This window comes from Acartia tonsa, chromosome 12, assembly GCF_053477335.1.
Source record: "Acartia tonsa isolate MP-2025a chromosome 12, ASM5347733v1, whole genome shotgun sequence".
In the NCBI taxonomy this organism is placed as follows: domain Eukaryota; kingdom Metazoa; phylum Arthropoda; class Copepoda; order Calanoida; family Acartiidae; genus Acartia; species Acartia tonsa.
In genome coordinates, this window is record NC_137271.1 from 28,938,020 (window position 1) to 28,957,638 (window position 19,619).

General features: G+C 31.9%; 1 protein-coding gene across 2 annotated transcripts; it reads right to left on the reverse strand.

Moving 5' to 3' along the window:
• Nucleotides 1–441: 441 nt before the first annotated feature.
• pch2 (pachytene checkpoint 2 protein) lies at nucleotides 442–19,341 on the reverse strand. Of its 2 annotated transcripts, none has more exons than XM_080179806.1 (16): nucleotides 19,275–19,341; nucleotides 17,953–17,980; nucleotides 14,931–15,003; nucleotides 14,256–14,325; nucleotides 13,616–13,689; nucleotides 9,465–9,552; nucleotides 9,003–9,059; nucleotides 8,326–8,389; nucleotides 7,363–7,480; nucleotides 5,938–6,014; nucleotides 5,267–5,401; nucleotides 4,578–4,705; nucleotides 3,098–3,168; nucleotides 2,157–2,304; nucleotides 1,485–1,555; nucleotides 442–1,198 (listed from the first exon to the last, which is right to left on the reverse strand). In XM_080179806.1, the coding sequence occupies exons 1-16, from the start codon at nucleotides 19,312–19,314 to the stop codon at nucleotides 1,109–1,111; spliced, it is 1,332 nt and encodes a 443-aa protein (XP_080035932.1). In that variant the 5' UTR covers nucleotides 19,315–19,341; the 3' UTR covers nucleotides 442–1,108. The 2 variants fall into 2 exon arrangements, with proteins under 2 accessions (XP_080035932.1, XP_080035931.1); XM_080179805.1 differs by having other exon boundaries at nucleotides 8,326–8,386; nucleotides 9,000–9,059.
• Between the last annotated feature and the right edge of the window lie 278 nt (nucleotides 19,342–19,619).

Here is a 19,619-nt window from a genome sequence, read left to right on the forward strand (position 1 = left end):
GACCAATCAGAATCCAGTCTACACATAGATTTATCCTTCAGTATTGCTATGAGAATCATCAAAATTTTTCCAAGATGAACGTTTATTTTCAGGCTAATATCTTGATATTTTGCTTAATTTTTTAATATAGTGTGCTTTGCTACTTATGGATATTGTCGTCCTTGTTTTATAAAAGCTTAACTTCTATATAAACATTAGGGATCTAATGGGATAGGACAATGGCTGATAAATTGATGTAAATCTCTAATTATGATACACAAACGTACCCCTTATGTAGATTACAATAAGTGGTTGAAACATTTGGAAAATCAACATAATTAACCAACCAATAAAAATTCAAGTCCCCAAAGTTGTTTAGCCAATCAAAAAAATATCATTTTAAAACTTTGGGGACTAGTGTAGCCCAATGTCCCCTCCCTCCCTAACTAAACCTGCTTTGTCAATCATTACTTTATTATATTAAAAAACAATGTTGTAGTATTGGCAATTTTATAAAAATTAAATACATATTAATTAAGTACAAAAGTTAAAATATTTCAGTGTCAGGTACCTCAAATTTTGTTATTAAGCGTAAATATTATCACAATAATGATTTAGTTTTTATAAAGTAAAATACATAAAAAATTCACATATAATTTTGTTTAAATTTGTCAAATATAAAGTTAATATTAGAAATATGAAGAAAAAATTATTAAAAAGAATGATTCCAGTATGGCTTCAAAACCGATTTATATCCGCTGGATTAGAATCGATTCTCAGCCATACGGAAAAATCATGTATAGAATAGTATTACAAACAAATCTTGCAATTTTTTTATTTTAATATCTGAGGAAAGCTGTCTGTAATACAATCCGATACATAACTATAAAAATTGGGGATAGAATGATAATACGCAAATCCGTTTTAATTGTCTTAATAAATTGAAAATATTGTGGGTTTGGGGGCGTTAGTTTTTTTTCTGCTAAACACCTGCAGGGGGGGAGAGGGGGGCTTAACCAAGTCTGATCTAAAGTAAAACAAAAACACACGAGCAATATTTTAATTAATTTTTAAACAAGTTGGGCGGGGTTTTCTTGCTCGACTGGGCACTTGAAGTGATTGTTTATTTTTAGTCTTCTTCTGATTTCAATTCTTCTCTATCTGCTCGTTGTCTGTCCAGGGCCTTCTTCAGTCCAGCAAGGAATGATTGGACGTTCACCTAATTAAAATAAAATTATTTGTCACTAGCGGCTTCGCCTCTTGAGGCTTCCAGGGGCAATTAAAGAAGAGGGGGAGGTAAGTCGACACTTTGCATTTAAAATATATGAATATATGAGGAAGTTGGGGGGGTGGGGATGTTTGTATAATATACTGAATGCTTAATGTTCATTGGGACTAGGCAATCTTCACAAAAAAAGTCCAGTCGGCTATCTTGGATAGCAGTCAAATATCCTTACAAATTATAGGGTAGCTTCGCTACTAAAACTAATTATCAATTGATATACCTTTCTGGAAACATCACAGAACATAGCTAGTCCTAGGAAGGGAATCTTACGTAGGGTTCTTCCTGACAGACCTACAAATAAAACAAGGATATCACCATCCATAAGTAACGAAGCTCAGAACCTTAAAAATCAATCAGGGATAGGACAACTTAAATTGCACTAAAACCAAAAAAATGTTGTTCAAAAACACTTTAGAAAAAAAAACTGAATTTGTTGTTAACTTTTTTTGCTGATCATAATAATGTCTATCTATATATCTATAACTAATATACAGGGTGTATCAATGCACTGAAAAAAAAATTATATAATATGGTTTATAATTTTGGAAAACCTGTTTTAGTCCATTTATGTTTAATATAACATTTTTCTACTATTAGCACAAGCCGCGCAGTTTGAATTTTAAAAATGTATTATCTATTTAATTCTACCTGTACTTTAAGCAGCCAGTCGCCACAGTTGCATCGAGACACAATCATCATTAGGGTCCTTATATAGTATCTTATCATAATAGTATCTATCTATCTTAGCTTTTTCTGTATCTATACTAAGTATCTATCTATCTATTTCTACCTGTACTTTCAGCCGCCATGAGACACAATCATCTTTAAGGTCATAATAACTAATAGTATCTATCTATCTTACCTTTTTCTGTATCTATCTATCTATTGCTACCTGTACTTTCAGCAGCTAGCCGCCAGAGTTGCATGGAGACACAATCATCATTAGAATCCTTATATTTGATGGTCTCCACGGGAAGCACATTCTCACCCCCAACAACTATTTTAGTTCGCACCAACTCTTGTATACACGTCTGATAGATCTAAATCATAAATAATGGATATATTAGTACTTGGATATTACACCAGATTTTTATGTTCTCTAATAAAGTGAAACTCTTAGCTTGCTGAAAGAATGATACCCTATCCACTCCTACTTGATGAACAAACTGACCAATGTGAGTTCCTTTTTTTAATCTAAAGTGACGACATATATCCCCTGTCATAATATCCAGGCATGTATGTATAATTATATTTTACAGCCATTGATAAAATAAATATTTAAAGGATCTACTTATGACAACGACTTATACATTTGATATTTAATTTCAAATTATTCCTAATAAAAAAAACTTAAAATACATTTTTGGTTTTTTATTTAGGATTACGACTTTTCAAAACCAATTTTTAGAGAAGTAGCTTAGGGTTTTAACCAAAGGGAATAGGCACTTCTTAAGGGCTTTTTATTGTTATATTGCTATACAGGTTTAAGGCTATTTTTTCCTTGTAGGTTAACCTTCCCTCCAAGAGGTAAAGTAACAATACATGTTCTGGTCCTAGGACAAACGCAGGAGTCACTTAACCTCACCTAACCTATTTTAGACCATCTAATAGGTTTTTTAAATGCCGAACCCCTGCGGGGTGCATATTTGTATATATTTATATCTTAACCTAACCTAATCTGTATAGAAACACTTAGTTAAATTAATACTTTAACACTCCTGCGTTTGTCCACTTCGACGTTTAGGGACTCCTGCGTTTGCCCACTCCGAGGTTTGGGACTCCTGCGTTTGTTTTGGAACCCATGTACCCACTAGTAAAAAAGTAAAAATAAACCTTGTAGATAGCTGCCTGACTTGGAAGTCCAATAAACTGTTTGATATCAGCTCTGTCCACAAAAGCAAGATCTAAATCAAACAAGGATAATAAAAACTGATTGTTTTTTTCCAGAGGAAGAGAGGACAATGGGCTGTTTATTACACTAGTCCCCAAATAAAATTTTCTTATTCGTTGGCTCAACAACTTCAGGAACTTTATTGAATTTTGATTAGTTGGTTAATTAAGATGAGTATTTAATCGTTTCAACCTCTTACTTTAATCTAATCTACAGTAGGGATAATTTTGTATATCATCATTGGGGATGTACATCAAATGATCAGCCATTGTCTTATCCCTTTAGATCCCTGGTCTTTCCTCAATGATAATTATAAAGACTGTGTGTAGTTTTGGAATTTGTTTTTCCTTGCCTAATTCTAGTGCAAGAAGACAACTAACCCTAACTAAGTAAGACCTTCAATTGTAATCTATAATACAAAGTAGAATGATGTCTGTCCGTCTGTCTGTCCGTCCGTACGTCTGAAGCTTAAGATCTCGGTAACCACAGAACCAATCGGATTCTACTCTTCAGGGATTATACCTACTGCTTCTGTGGTGGTTTTAGGCTATTTTCTTGGGGGGTGGGACACCCCCAACCCCCCCTAAAAACAAAAAAATCACCCCCTTTTTTTTGTAGGAGATAACCTTGGTTCTTTTTTTTGTAGGAGATATCCTTGGTCCTTTTTTTTAGAATATTTATTTGGTCCTTTTTTTACAAATTTCACCTTAAATTTTTTTGATCACCTCTAGCGGCAAAGCCCCTAGAAGCTAGGGGCGAAGCCGCTAGTTTAATATTAAAGTAAAAGAATAGAGAGGGAGGGGGTTAAATAACTTTATGTCCCCATCCCAGGGACCTTGTGTCGACTCTCAATTGAGTCTTTGAAAATCAACCAATAGTGTTGTGAATATTAACACAACCACCAAGTAGTTTATGTTTTATGTAGCAGAAAACAATTTGAAGGCAGACGAAAAAGGTTCTTGGAAAAAGGGGGGCAGGTAGTTATCTGTAAAAATAAAATACTACAGAGACTATAGGTCTGTTATTGTAACAGTGATTTATAAGTGAAACTTTAGCGTCTTTAGTATGACGACGTCAAGTGGGAGGAACAATTGCAAACCGGATTCCCCACCCCTCCCTAAAAACGTCCGACATGATAAACTTATAACTATGCCTTGCAATGAAAAATTAATTAGGTATAAAAATGGATTTATTATTACTTGGATCTTACACCAGATTATCATTAAGTGAAACTTGTAGCGGGCAAAAATAACAACCCCTCTACCTTTACCCCATCCCCTCCCCTCCCATTGGATGAACGAACTAACCAATCAAGGGGAAATGGCAACCTAAATTGAGGATAATTTTTCCCCTGTCATAATATCCCCGTATATTATACATCCATTAAAATTAAAGATGCTTAACTTCTTATACGTATCTTACCTATAGAACCAGTAATATTGGAGGTTGTCAGAATGAGTAGATTTGGATAAGATTTCATGGCGTCTAATTGCGTCAGGACTGCGTTCACTACGCGGATTGCGTCACTTGGTTCCGAACCAGACCTTTTCCTGAAAAAAAAAACAATAGGTACAAAATTTTATAAAGCAGGGACAATTCAGTTTATAGCGACTAAAATAAGTAAAATAATAGATTAGATATTTAATCTATTTACAGAAATAAATACTTAATAGGCATCAAATGTCAAATTCAAATGGTAGGTTAGTGTTTCAAAGTAGTAAAACTCAGGGAGGGAGGGGACATTAGGCTGTTTACTAAACTAGTCCCCAAAGTTTTATAATAAGGGTTTCTTATTTATTGGCTTAAAAACTTTGGGAACTTTGGCATATTTGATTAGCTGGTTGATTAAGTCGATTGTCCAAACGTTTCAATCACTAATCTACAGAAGGAGTAATTTTGTGTCTCATAATTGGAAATGTAAGTACATCAATTTATCGGCCATTGCCTTATCCCTAATTAAAAACTACTAAAAATAAGTTTATAACTGGCAGCTGCTAATGACTCGAACTCATCAATGAGAACACACACAAATTCAACTTTATCATAAACTGATGTACTGACACACGTGTCCTAATTATTGAGAAGCTACGCTATTCAAACTATTATAATACCTGGCAGCTGCTAATGACTCCACCTCATCAATGAGAACACACACAAAAGCGTTTGGATCATCAATAAGTTCTCTAATCTCAGCAAACATCTTCTGAACCAGTTTCCCAGACTCAGAGAAATATTTGGAGAATAAACTAAAAACAAAAAGCAGATCATGGAAAGAAAACGAAGTAGCGGGTTTCGTCGAATTTTCACACTAGCTTTTCTCCTATTTCTAGTCTCTGCAATGGGCTCTAACCCTGCGGGGCAATCATAAACATTTAAATAACCTAACCTAAATTAACAAATCAAAAGATAATTTAAAATTACGACGAAGCCCTTTAATTCGTGTCCATGAACCCAAAATACTAAATCTAAAGTAGCAAAGGACAAAAAAAATCCATGGTTTGACAAACAGACAAAGTAAATATAAGAACAAATGTTCAGTAATCATGAAAAAAGAATGAAAACCACGAAACCTTAATAAAAAAAGATTTATTTGTCTTCTGTTGCATGACCGACCAACAGAGAGATGGATGCTCTTTGGAATAGGGTATCTTAAATAAAAGCAGCAATCCATCCCATATTATATAGGTAGTGTCTGAGAAAACACATATCCCACACACAAACTTGCAATAAACATAAGTATCCCCTTCAATAATAATATATTGAAAAGTAAGAAAAAACTGACCTGTGAGAATTGATTTCAATAAGCTGTCCATGAGTATATCTGTAGCTAAGTCTGATAGCAACCTTCTGTGCCAGCGCCTAAAAAAATAATCTTTTTATGAAAGATTCATTTTTGGACGGTTGTGATGCTAACAGATCTATAGTAAAGATGTATTTAGAGATAACTACCTGCCCCCCTTTTCCAAGAACTTTTTTCGTCTTCTTGCAAATTGCTTTCTACTACTTGGCTGTGTTAATGTTCCCGACACTATTGGTTGATTTTCAAAGACCCAATTTAGAGTTGGCAAAGGTCCTTGGGATGGAGACATCCAGTAATTTAACCCTTTCCCCGTTTAGTGTATTATTCTAATGTGATGCTAAGTTTTCCAGGTCAACCTGTCGTTTATCTATCACTATGATCTAACACTATGCTGTTTAGTTTTCAGCTACTAGCTTCAGCACTCTAAATTGCTTTTTTCGCCATTCAGACCTCCCCCATTTCCTCCTCCTTGAATACTTTAATCTTCTTATCAAGTTCTTTATTTGCGGTGATCTCTACATAATATTCCATTGTTTAGGTGGTGCAGAAATAATTGGAATATTACGCTAGCCGTCTTTTTTTTATTTTTTCGACTTTAGAAGGTACTAGACACAAGACTCTATGGGAAGGAGGGATAGGTAAGGTATATAGAAAAAAAACATAAAACACTACAAAATATTTATGTATCTTTAATGCATAAGGAAAAAGGATAAGAGGATGAATACTCACCCCCTTTTCTTGGTAAAATACTACTTCCCCATCCCTAAATGTTTAAAGAAAATCTAGCAGACGAAAATCAAAAGCCGCCAAGGGCTTTTTGTATGTCAATCATAAATAATAATGTGAATAAAAAGAAAAGCGATATTTAGCAAACAGCCGTGGGCGGTCAGAATCAGCTGAATATTTATTATGAAAAAAATTTCCCCCTTTTTAGAAATGAAAGGATTCATCTTTCATGCACGAATTTTTTAAAATAAAAATAAATTCTTTGTAATTCTTAATTAAAACATTAAAACGACAATATCTAAACGTAAAAAGTAAAAAAAAAATATTTTTTTAGGTGTTATTATCTTAGTAGGTATTTTTTATATTTAATAACAAATTTTTATTTTTTTATTTTTAATTTATATATTATATTCTAATTATTAAAACTTTACATTTTAATTTTGTAATCCCCCCATTTGAAAAGTGGTGGAATAGCAATAAAATTTAGCGCGGCAACAGCGCTAATTAGGCCCCTGGGCCCACTGCCTATTTTCGTCTTCTAGTTGCTTCGATTCCTCTCTTTTATTTTTCTCTCTATGCTTTAATGAAAGGCTTAACTCAAACGGATAGCCATTTATGAGATCTTCTGCTTTAGAACAAACAAAACCTTACTACTTTTAGATTACATTACAATTTTATTACCTTGCATAAACTAGTTTTACCAGTTCCTGGAGGTCCATGGAGCAGTACGACTCTGTTACAGCTGATTATATTTGAGTTCACCTTCTTGTCAGCTAGCAGCAAGGTCGTCTCAACAAACCTGTAACAGTTATTCATCGCATCGTATGATAGGCAGCTTTCCGCGGATATTAAAATAAAAAATTAGAAGATTAAAACCAGTTTCATAAGTATTTTAATAATCGTGGATTATTGTAACGATGCAATTTATGATTTTTCAGTATCACCAAAACTGTTATCAATTTGATGATTTTTATTTTAATGTTCGTGGAAAAGTGTCTATAATATAACGATACTATACTTCACGATTTTTCAGAATGGCTGAGAACCGGTTCTAATCCAGCGGATATTACCAATTCGGTTTCGAAGTCTTACTGGTTATTCTTTCAAAATTTATTTACGATATTTCAATAACTACTGCACTGAACTTTTGAGTTTGCCTTTTTAGGAAAGCTTCATATAGATTCCAGGAAGGTTTTATGCTAATCCTTTTTAGATTTAAGCTTTATGGTGGGTTCATGCTTTCCCCCCCTTCGAATGCAGAGCCCGATGATGCTAGGGGAGCAATTAGCGCATCCGCAATTTATAAAATTATACTAAATAAAATGCATTTTTTTCAATTTTTATCAAATCAATTTCATTTGCAATAAATCCTCATTATAAAGTTTTGTATGTCAAATAAGATATAAAAACTGCAGAAGAGTTTAGTCTATATATATTTTAGGAAAGCTTGTTTAGGTTTTGTTTTGGACTACTGTAGTCTAATTGTTGCTCCCTCATTCCAAAAATAATTAAAATTTTAGAATTTTAAAATCAAAATACCTAATTTTTTATCATTCTAAACTTCGGATTGAAGAATGTGTTGTTATTTTTGGGTTTAACGCCGCTAGTAAGAGATAAAATTTAAATTGTTACCTAAGATCTTACCTTAATAAATCATTCTTAACATTTGATTCATATATAAGATTCTCCCACAAATCTTGAAACTCTAATGTAGTAACAAAATATTTAGGAAATGCTAGTGGCGCTAGCCAATAGTATCCGTAAAATAAAGTAACAGGATGTCTGTGTGTATGTTTGTACCGAAGGATCTCGCTAAACGCTGAACCGATCGGGTTCTCCTCAACAGGGTAGCTTCTCATAGGTCCCGGGAAGGTTTATAACTATTTTGGGGGAGGTTACCACCACCCTCCCAAGATAAATATAAAAAAAAATCGAAATTTTTTTTTACGTACTTGAACGCAACACAGAAAATAATTACAAATTTTGAAATAAAAAAAAACAAACATTTAAAGTGCCACTAGTGGCTTCTAGGGGCGTAGCCGATAGTAATATAATATAGTAAGTTTTTTTGTTTTCCAATAAATAATTATCTTGTATTTTTAGAGCCAATTGAGTTCTACACTTTGGTATGGATTAAGGCTATTTTATTATCAAATCGAAGATTAAGAATAGTTAAGGGTTATAGATTACAACACCCTTCCTAACATAGACGCTCGTGGAGAAGTCTTGGGATTGTTTTAGGTTATCTTTTAGCCCTTTTATGCAAAGCTCGTACATGCTAAGGGCGCAGCCGAAAGTAATTTATAAATATTGTTTTCCTGTACAAGGGAGGATCCAATGGGAGGCTGCTTCAACTGCTTCGTCTCCTTCCCCAGCACCTTCAAGGGATAAATAAAATGTTATAAAAACAATTATGACATTATTTTGCAAGTAACTAAAAGAAGTCTTTAAAAAAGTTACATAAGCATGGCTCGTATGGCAAGTAAAGATATTACAGTAATACAATAGAAAGGGGGGGGGAGGGAGGGGGAATCTTTGAATAACAGACAATAGCGTCGGAAATATTAACACAGCCAAGTCACTTTAAAAGAGCAGAAAGCAATTTTCTAGCGGACGAAAATGGCCAACAACACTAGACCCAGGTAGTTGTCTGGGTTACATCTACATTTATAGACTTATTGGAAAGATATCACGTTTCAAGCATAGTTTAATTTTCTAATTGACACTTTTCGGAGACCCCTGTTTTGGAGGTCCAAGGGGCCATACAAAATTAAAATACTTACAGATTTCTTCTATCTCTGGGCCAGCACTGTGTAACTTGAACACTCTATAGCTTAGTAATCCTTGTACCATATTTAGCTTCTCTTTATCCTTAATATAAATATTCTATGTAATATGAACACTCTGTAGCTTAGTAATCCTTGTACCATATTTAGTTTCTCTTTATCCTTAATATAAATATTCTATGTAATATGAACACTCTATAGCTTAGTAATCCTTGTACCATATTTAGTTTCTCTTTATCCTTAATATAAATATTCTATGTAATATGAACACTGTATAGCTTAGTAATCCTTGTACCATATTTAGCTTCTCTTTATCCTTAATATAAATATTCTATGTAATATGAACACTCTATAGCTTAGTAATCCTTGTACCATATTTAGCTTCTCTTTATCCTTAATATAAATATTCTATGTAATATGAGCACTCTATAGCTTAGTAATCCTTGTACCATATTTAGTTTCTCTTTATCCTTAATATAAATATTCTATGTAATATGAACACTCTATAGCTTAGTAATCCTTGTACCATATTTAGCTTCTCTTTATCCTTAATATAAATATTCTATGTAATATGAACACTGTATAGCTTAGTAATCCTTGTACCATATTTAGCTTCTCTTTATCCTTAATATAAATATTCTATGTAATATGAACACTGTATAGCTTAGTAATCCTTGTACCATATTTAGTTTCTCTTTATCCTTAATATAAATATTCTATGTAATATGAACACTCTATAGCTTAGTAATCCTTGTACCATATTTAGCTTCTCTTTATCCTTAATATAAATATTCTATGTAATATGAACACTCTATAGCTTAGTAATCCTTGTACCATATTTAGTTTCTCTTTATCCTTAATATAAATATTCTATGTAATATGAACACTGTATAGCTTAGTAATCCTTGTACCATATTTAGTTTCTCTTTATCCTTAATATAAATATTCTATGTAATATGAACACTGTATAGCTTAGTAATCCTTGTACCATATTTAGTTTCTCTTTATCCTTAATATAAATATTCTATGTAATATGAACACTGTATAGCTTAGTAATCCTTGTACCATATTTAGTTTCTCTTTATCCTTTATATAAATATTCTATGTAATATGAACACTCTATAGCTTAGTAATCCTTGTACCATGTTTAGTTTCTATTTATCCTTAATATAAATATTCTATGTAATATGAACACTCTATAGCTTAGTAATCCTTGTACCATATTTAGTTTCTCTTTATCCTTAATATGAATATTCCATGTAATATGAACTCTATAGCTTAGTAATCCTTGTACCATATTTAGTTTCTCATTATCCTTAATATAAATATTCTATGTAATATGAACACTCTATAGCTTAGTAATCCTTGTACCATATTTAGTTTCTCTTTATCCTTAATATAAATATTCTATGTAATATGAACACTGTATAGCTTAGTAATCCTTGTACCATATTTAGCTTCTCTTTATCCTTAATATAAATATTCTATGTAATATGAACACTCTATAGCTTAGTAATCCTTGTACCATATTTAGCTTCTCTTTATCCTTAATATAAATATTCTATGTAATATGAGCACTCTATAGCTTAGTAATCCTTGTACCATATTTAGTTTCTCTTTATCCTTAATATAAATATTCTATGTAATATGAACACTCTATAGCTTAGTAATCCTTGTACCATATTTAGCTTCTCTTTATCCTTAATATAAATATTCTATGTAATATGAACACTCTATAGCTTAGTAATCCTTGTACCATATTTAGCTTCTCTTTATCCTTAATATAAATATTCTATGTAATATGAGCACTCTATAGCTTAGTAATCCTTGTACCATATTTAGTTTCTCTTTATCCTTAATATAAATATTCTATGTAATATGAACACTCTATAGCTTAGTAATCCTTGTACCATATTTAGCTTCTCTTTATCCTTAATATAAATATTCTATGTAATATGAACACTGTATAGCTTAGTAATCCTTGTACCATATTTAGCTTCTCTTTATCCTTAATATAAATATTCTATGTAATATGAACACTGTATAGCTTAGTAATCCTTGTACCATATTTAGTTTCTCTTTATCCTTAATATAAATATTCTATGTAATATGAACACTCTATAGCTTAGTAATCCTTGTACCATATTTAGCTTCTCTTTATCCTTAATATAAATATTCTATGTAATATGAACACTCTATAGCTTAGTAATCCTTGTACCATATTTAGTTTCTCTTTATCCTTAATATAAATATTCTATGTAATATGAACACTGTATAGCTTAGTAATCCTTGTACCATATTTAGTTTCTCTTTATCCTTAATATAAATATTCTATGTAATATGAACACTGTATAGCTTAGTAATCCTTGTACCATATTTAGTTTCTCTTTATCCTTAATATAAATATTCTATGTAATATGAACACTGTATAGCTTAGTAATCCTTGTACCATATTTAGTTTCTCTTTATCCTTTATATAAATATTCTATGTAATATGAACACTCTATAGCTTAGTAATCCTTGTACCATGTTTAGTTTCTATTTATCCTTAATATAAATATTCTATGTAATATGAACACTCTATAGCTTAGTAATCCTTGTACCATATTTAGTTTCTCTTTATCCTTAATATGAATATTCCATGTAATATGAACTCTATAGCTTAGTAATCCTTGTACCATATTTAGTTTCTCTTTATCCTTAATATAAATATTCTATGTAATATGAACACTGTATAGCTTAGTAATCCTTGTACCATATTTAGCTTCTCTTTATCCTTAATATAAATATTCTATGTAATATGAACACTCTATAGCTTAGTAATCCTTGTACCATATTTAGTTTCTCTTTATCCTTAATATAAATATTCTATGTAATATGAACACTGTATAGCTTAGTAATCCTTGTACCATATTTAGTTTCTCTTTATCCTTTATATAAATATTCTATGTAATATGAACACTCTATAGCTTAGTAATCCTTGTACCATGTTTAGTTTCTATTTATCCTTAATATAAATATTCTATGTAATATGAACACTCTATAGCTTAGTAATCCTTGTACCATATTTAGTTTCTCTTTATCCTTAATATGAATATTCCATGTAATATGAACTCTATAGCTTAGTAATCCTTGTACCATATTTAGTTTCTCTTTATCCTTAATATAAATATTCTATGTAATATGAGCACTCTATAGCTTAGTAATCCTTGTACCATATTTAGTTTCTCTTTATATTCTGAAACATATAATTATTAGGGCGGGTCGAATTGCAATCTTTTTTGGATTTTATTTATCACATTAGTTGACATTGGAAGGGGTTACTGGGCCAATATAAAACCATGTGAAACTTGAAAGGGGGTTCTTAATCCAAAAACAACTGGCAGCTAACGACCAAACGGTGGAACATAAAGATTATGCTCGCATAAAATTTTAATGATCTGTAATACCTAGGTAGTCATTTTCTATAATGCAGAGTTATCTCGCAGTGCACATAAATGCGCGAAAAAAGGACTTATTTCACCCGTTATTTCTTCAGTAAAGCTTTTCCTGTGTATCAATGGATCTTAGGAATCCCAGATTATTTATAGGCCTTCTTGTGCATATACATTAAGTCGTTTGGCAGCCTTTAAAATTCACAGATTTTTGGAGATAATCGTTACCAGGAACATTTTACTATGGACTTCACTATATCCAAATATTCTATTCTGCAGTTTATTATCAATACATTTTTTTGATACTGTTAGAAGACTTGTCTGATAAAAGATCTCACTAAAGCCGGAATCAATTGAGTTCTGATGAGCTTCTCATAAGTCTAGAGGTGGTTTTATGTTATTTTTTTGTTTCCTTCCGCTTCGAATTCGGAGCGCCTAGATGTTAGGAGCGCAGGCACTGGTTCCGCTACGAAAGGACTATAATAGTTATTTCTCGCATCGTATTATAAACGGCTTTCTGCGGATATAGAATGTACAATTATGAGATTAAAACTAGTTTTTTTAGCCCCGAGATTTTAATCTTATGATTGTACATTTTTATATTCGTAGAAAGCTGGATATAATACGATACTGGACATAGTTTTTTCGTATGGATGAGAACCGGTTCCTATCCACCGGATTCGAATGAATACGAGAAAATAAAATAAAACTTACAGTAATATTGTTCTCGTCATCAAAACAGAATCTTATACTCTTGACATGTTCTTGTAGAAATGGATCTTGAAAGTCTAAAACAAAATAATTTGGAAAAGAAATATTCCTATGCTATTGCTCTGCAACTAGTAAGACAGTGTTTTGTACCAAAAGAAAAAAAAACAAGTAGTTTTGAATCAACTTTTATTACGCTATTCTTCATTTTACCTATTAGAAATAAAAAACCGAGTCATATGACATCATAACTAAAGACGTAAAATTAGTTCTTACTTCTACTATGTCAGGTAGGTGTAACATGTTATAATAAGAATTACTTATCCCAAAAAAGGCGCAACTTCACTATCAGGATTTGGTTCAGGGAAACAACAAAATATATATCGAATGTATTCCAGCCTCTAGAGGTTATCCAGTTTACTATAAGAATACAGGGATGGAGGGGATAATGGGCTGTTTATTAAACTAGTTCCCAAAGTTTTATAATAACATTTTCTTATTCATTTACTGAACAACTTTGGGGACATTTGGTTAAAATTGGTTGGTTCATTACTTTTCAATCACTAATTGTAATCTACAAAAGGGATAATTTATCGGCCATTGTTTTATCCCTTTTGATACCTGAGAAGAATGAGTTCTTGCTAACCTGTTAATGAAAAATAGATGTCAACATTGGATAGTTTCTTGATAAAAGAGTTTACAGCTCGTTCAACAATCTTCAAATCAAATTCAAAACAATGTGTTTTTCAAAATTAAATACAGCCTTAAAGTCAAAGTAATCCTAATATAAAAGTAACTGTTTGTATGTCTGTCTGTAGCGTTGTGCCTCAAAATGCATATACTTTACAGTGAAGATTCTTTAGGGCCAAGGGAAAGTTTATGATTACTTTAGGGAAGGATACATGCACCTCTAGACCGATCAGGTTCAACTTTTAATTTTATATTATTATTGGAAGGAATGCAGTGGGATAATAAAACAATTTTGCCTCACATTTTTGTTGATGATGTACGATAATATAAGAAAGGATAATTCACTTAATGGTTATACCTAACTCTAAAAGGATGTGATCTATAATATCAATTCAATAACCTCTTTTCCAGTGTGGCTTCCGATTATTATCCGCTGACTTAGAACCGGTTCTCAGCCATACTGAAAACTCGTGAAGTATAGCATCGTATTATAGACAGTTTTCCACGAGTATCAAAATTCTAGTTTTAATCTTTTTCATTATAATATCCGTGGAAAATTGTCTAAAATACGATGTGATATTAATATAACTTTTTTTCTTATTGCATATGACAATCAAGTAATTTTGATTTCCTCTGGGTGCATAGAACTAGTATCAGCTTGAACAACTTCTACAACCACAGATCTTTCCAACATACCATCATCACTAGGTTACACATAATAAATAACATTATTCAGTCCTTTGATTCTGTCCCAGGAAGGAAGGGAACAATGGGCTTTTTCTTGTCCTAGTCCTCAAAGATTTCTTATTCGTTGGCTTAACAGCTTTGAGGACTTTTCTTGCGTTTTGATTGGTTGGTTTATTAGATTGAGTGTCCAAACGTTTCAACTACTAATTGTAACCTGCAGAAGAAGAATTTTGTATATCATCATGTAATGGGATGTAAATCAATTTATCGGCAATTGTCTTATCCCTTTAGAAACCTGACTCTAACCTGATTACCGACCCCACCTCACTCTTTTAAGGGGTAACTTTGTTAAGTTTAGAATTACTAGAGTACATACATTATTTAATCATTGTCATATCCCTTAAGCTTCCATCATTTTACAGAGAAGGGGTATTGTGCACACCCCACCCGAAGGCGTGTTAGGTTAGAAAAAACCCCCCGCAGAAACGGTTTACACAGGATGTACTGGGACCTTATAGTGAGTTCAGAACAACCTTTCCCTAAATTGAGTTAGTACCTTCCCATAGTAGAAAATTTTAAAATTACTTTTGGTGATCAAATTTTTTTTTTATTTTTAGACCACCTTCACCTAACCTGCCTTATTGTCTTATTTTGTCTTTCATGTTAATCATGCAAATTCGTTCACATTACAGTTGAAATGACAGATATTGGAGCTTTCTAAAAAGGTCTCTAACATTTTTCTAGCTCTAATACTTTTTGAGATATCTTATTTCAAAGTATTGTTGTAAAATCATCTTTTACACAGCAAAAAGTTGAAATAAAAAATTAGTTATTTTAGAGAAAATTACAAGTATCTTCATGTAAATCTTTCTAATTTTGCTCCAAATTGGACAGTTAAGGTGCCTAAAACTATCTACATTCAATGGACAATCCAAATCCACACTTTTTGAGACTTTATAAGTCAACAGGAGAAGGCTAAAATGTAATATCAAAGAAACAATTGTAATTTAATTTTAATTATAAATCACTTTTTAGGCATTTTTAATAATGTAAAATGTGTTTTAAGGTACAAGAAACTCATAATTGATTATGATTTATTATTTTTAAAAATCTCAGTATTAGTTTAGAGTACCTAATAGTGTATATTAGTATTTCTTTTATTATATATGAGATTATCCATGAAAGTCTTTAAAATACTATGATTTCTTATTTAAGGTGGCAAAAACTAATTTTGTTTCATAAGGTTATAAAAAATTTAAAAGGCCAATCAACTATTCTTAGAAAAAATTACTAGAATTAGTAGATTACATTTGTAAACTGCTTGGAAATGCTTAAAATTCTAACAAATATTTTGTTTATTTTCAATGATTATGTCTATTTTTCTTAAGATATGTTTCTATTGGTTCAAAATATCATATGATTGTGTTTTATTGGCTTTCTCATTACAAAGTCACAACTTTTTACACCATAACTTATCTTAAAATCTTTGCTGAAGAAATAAACAGCAAATATTTTTTCCTTTAGCATTTTTAAAATTCACTTCATCATGCTCCTGTTGACTTATAAAGTCTTAAAAAGTGTGGATTTGGATTGTCCATTGAATGTAGATAGTTTTAGGCACCTTAACTGTCCAATTTGGTCAATTTGGAGCAATATTAGAAAGATTTACATGAAGATACTTGTAATTTTCTCTAAAATAACTAATTTTTTATTTCAACTTTTTGCTGTGTAAAAGATGTTTTTACAACAATACTTTGAAATAAGATATCTCAAAAAGTATTAGAGCTAGAAAAATGTTAAGAGACCTTTTTAGAAAGCTCCAATATCTGTCATTTCAACTGTAATGTGAACGAATTTGCATGATTAACATGAAAGACAAAATAAGACGATAAGGCAGGTTAGGTGAAGGTGGTCTAAAAATAAAAGTAAAATTTGATCACCAAAAGTAATTTTAAAATTTTCTACTATGGGAAGGTACTAACTCAATTTAGGGAAAGGTTGTTCTGAACTCACTATAAGGTCCCAGTACATCCTGTGTAAACCGTTTCTGCGGGGGGTTTTTTCTAACCTAACACGCCTTCGGGTGGGGTGTGCACAATACCCCTTCTCTGTAAAATGATGGAAGCTTAAGGGATATGACAATGATTAAATAATGTATGTACTCTAGTAATTCTAAACTTAACAAAGTTACCCCTTAAAAGAGTGAGGTGGGGTCGGTAATCAGGTTAGAGTCAGGTTTCTAAAGGGATAAGACAATTGCCGATAAATTGATTTACATCCCATTACATGATGATATACAAAATTCTTCTTCTGCAGGTTACAATTAGTAGTTGAAAAATTATTGTTAATTTAAGTTGCTATATCCCCTCTGTCATTTATTAGTCAATTCGTTTATCCAGTAGGAGGGAATGGGATTGGGAAAAGAGTGAATCGTTATTTTAGCCCGCTTCGTGTTTTACTTTATTAGAGAACATGAAAACCTGGTGTAAGATCCAAGTAATAATAAATCCATTTAGTTGTTATTAGGGTTGGCAATCCGAATCCGGAATCCGCCCAATATTTGGCCTTTGGAATCCGAAATCCGTTTTTTAATACCTAGCGGATTCGGATTCTTAATTGTTTGGCTAAAATTAGCGCCTTGAGTTTTTTTTGATCCGAATATATGTATATTTTAATTTTTAACAGTCATTTTGGCCGCTGTAGGGTCTAGAAATAGAAGAAAAGCTAGTGTGAAAATATAAAAACAACGCAGCTTTAGATTCTGCCCAGTACCCGGCCCGGTAAAACTGAATCCCTTAATTTATTTTTTTAAAAAGGCCTTTTAAAATATTGCTAGAATCCGGAATCCGCGGAGAATCCGTTTTATTTTTTGACCGGATTCGAATTCTTGTAAGAATCCGAATTGCCATCCCTAGTTGTTATATAAGTTGAGGCCAATGCTTTGACTGAAAATAATGTTTATGTGCCTGTCTCCATGGTGGTGTAAAGCCTTTTCTAAACAATATAAAATCTTCATAAAGATTGCAAATATTTTCCCGTCGTTCTAAGGGATTTTTTTGTTTCCATAGATTCGATTTGAAAGGACAAGTAGCGTTATTTTTTAATTTCCATTTATATCTGATATTTTTGGTCTCATTTTTTTGAATTAGCATATAGATTAAAATACTAAATTGGTACTTATTTATCTTGTTTCTTTGAAAATTTCTTTTGATATTTGGATCTACTGCAGTTCACGGTAAAATATTGCTGGTAACGAATATTGTCAAAAATCTATTAATTTTAAAGGCTGCTAGCTGCCAAACGGCTGAACGTACAGATCATGCCCGCACTGTTTTAAGCAGCATAAGAAGGCCTACAAATAATCTGGAATAGCCATAAATCAATAATGCATAAATATCTCGCAGTGCAGAGAAATGCGCGAAAAAGGCCTATTTTACGCGTTTTTTCTTCAGTGAAGCTTTTCCTGTGCATCATTGGATCTTGGCTATTCCAGATTATTTGTAGGCCTTCTTATACCGCTTAAAATGGTGTGCGGGTATGATCTGTACGTTCAGCCGTTTGGCAGCTAGCAGCCTTTAAAATTCATAGATTTTTGGCAATATTCGTTACCAGCAATATTTTACCGTGACTGCTGTAGATCCTAATATTTTTCTGCTTTGCAACTTAGTATTAAGGATGTTGTCATCCTTGGTTTAACAAAAATTTATATCTAGGCTTAAAAATAATAATTTTAAGTAGATTTCAACAAATCCTCCTTTGTTTGGGAATCTCAGTTGTTAGTCTTATAAACAAACAGAACTTAAAATATTATTCACATAAGTAGGATGGACATTAATTGTTTCTGCTAAGGGGGAAGGGGAGATTTCATCCATCTGAACCGATTGTCAATTTGGGGCTTACGCTTAGGAAAAATTAAGAAATTAAATAAATAAGGGAATATAGACAAAATAGTACAATGAGTCAGTTTTGAAAAACTGCAGGGGTGTGTATATTCTACATGGGATCCCCGGCTCAGGGGGGGGGGGGGGGAGGGGGAAATAGTGGTTGGAGGGAAAAAAATGTAAAAATTAAATATTTCTTTAAATATTTTTCCATTTTCCCCCCTACTTGGTGTAAAAAAAACTAGGGGGGGAAAAAATAAAAATTTTGTAGCCGGGGAAAAAAATAAATCTTGTGCAGAATATAAGCCCCTGAAAAACTGTGTAGGATAAATATTTTAAGGGAATATTTTTGAAGGCCAGTCTTAAAATCGTTTAGAATGCAAGTAGGGAGTGAAAGATTTAATTTCCTAAATGATGAACAGAACATTCCTCCATTTTATCTCTCATGTGAATCTGAAATTAATACGAGAATCTGAAATAATACATAATAAATAATAATTAATTGGGTAAGAATCATCCGCATATTTATGTATAGCATCATATTACAGACAATTTTCCACGAATAATAAAATAAAAATAATACTAATGATACAAGTTTTGAACAGGCGGGCCTTCGACCCCTCAGGTCTAACAAAACTGGTTTTAATACCTTTATTTTAATATCTGCGGAAAGCTTTCTACAATACGATGCTGTAAATAACTTCCAACGATATAGGAAACAAAAAATTATTTAAGACTTGAAAAATAAAATA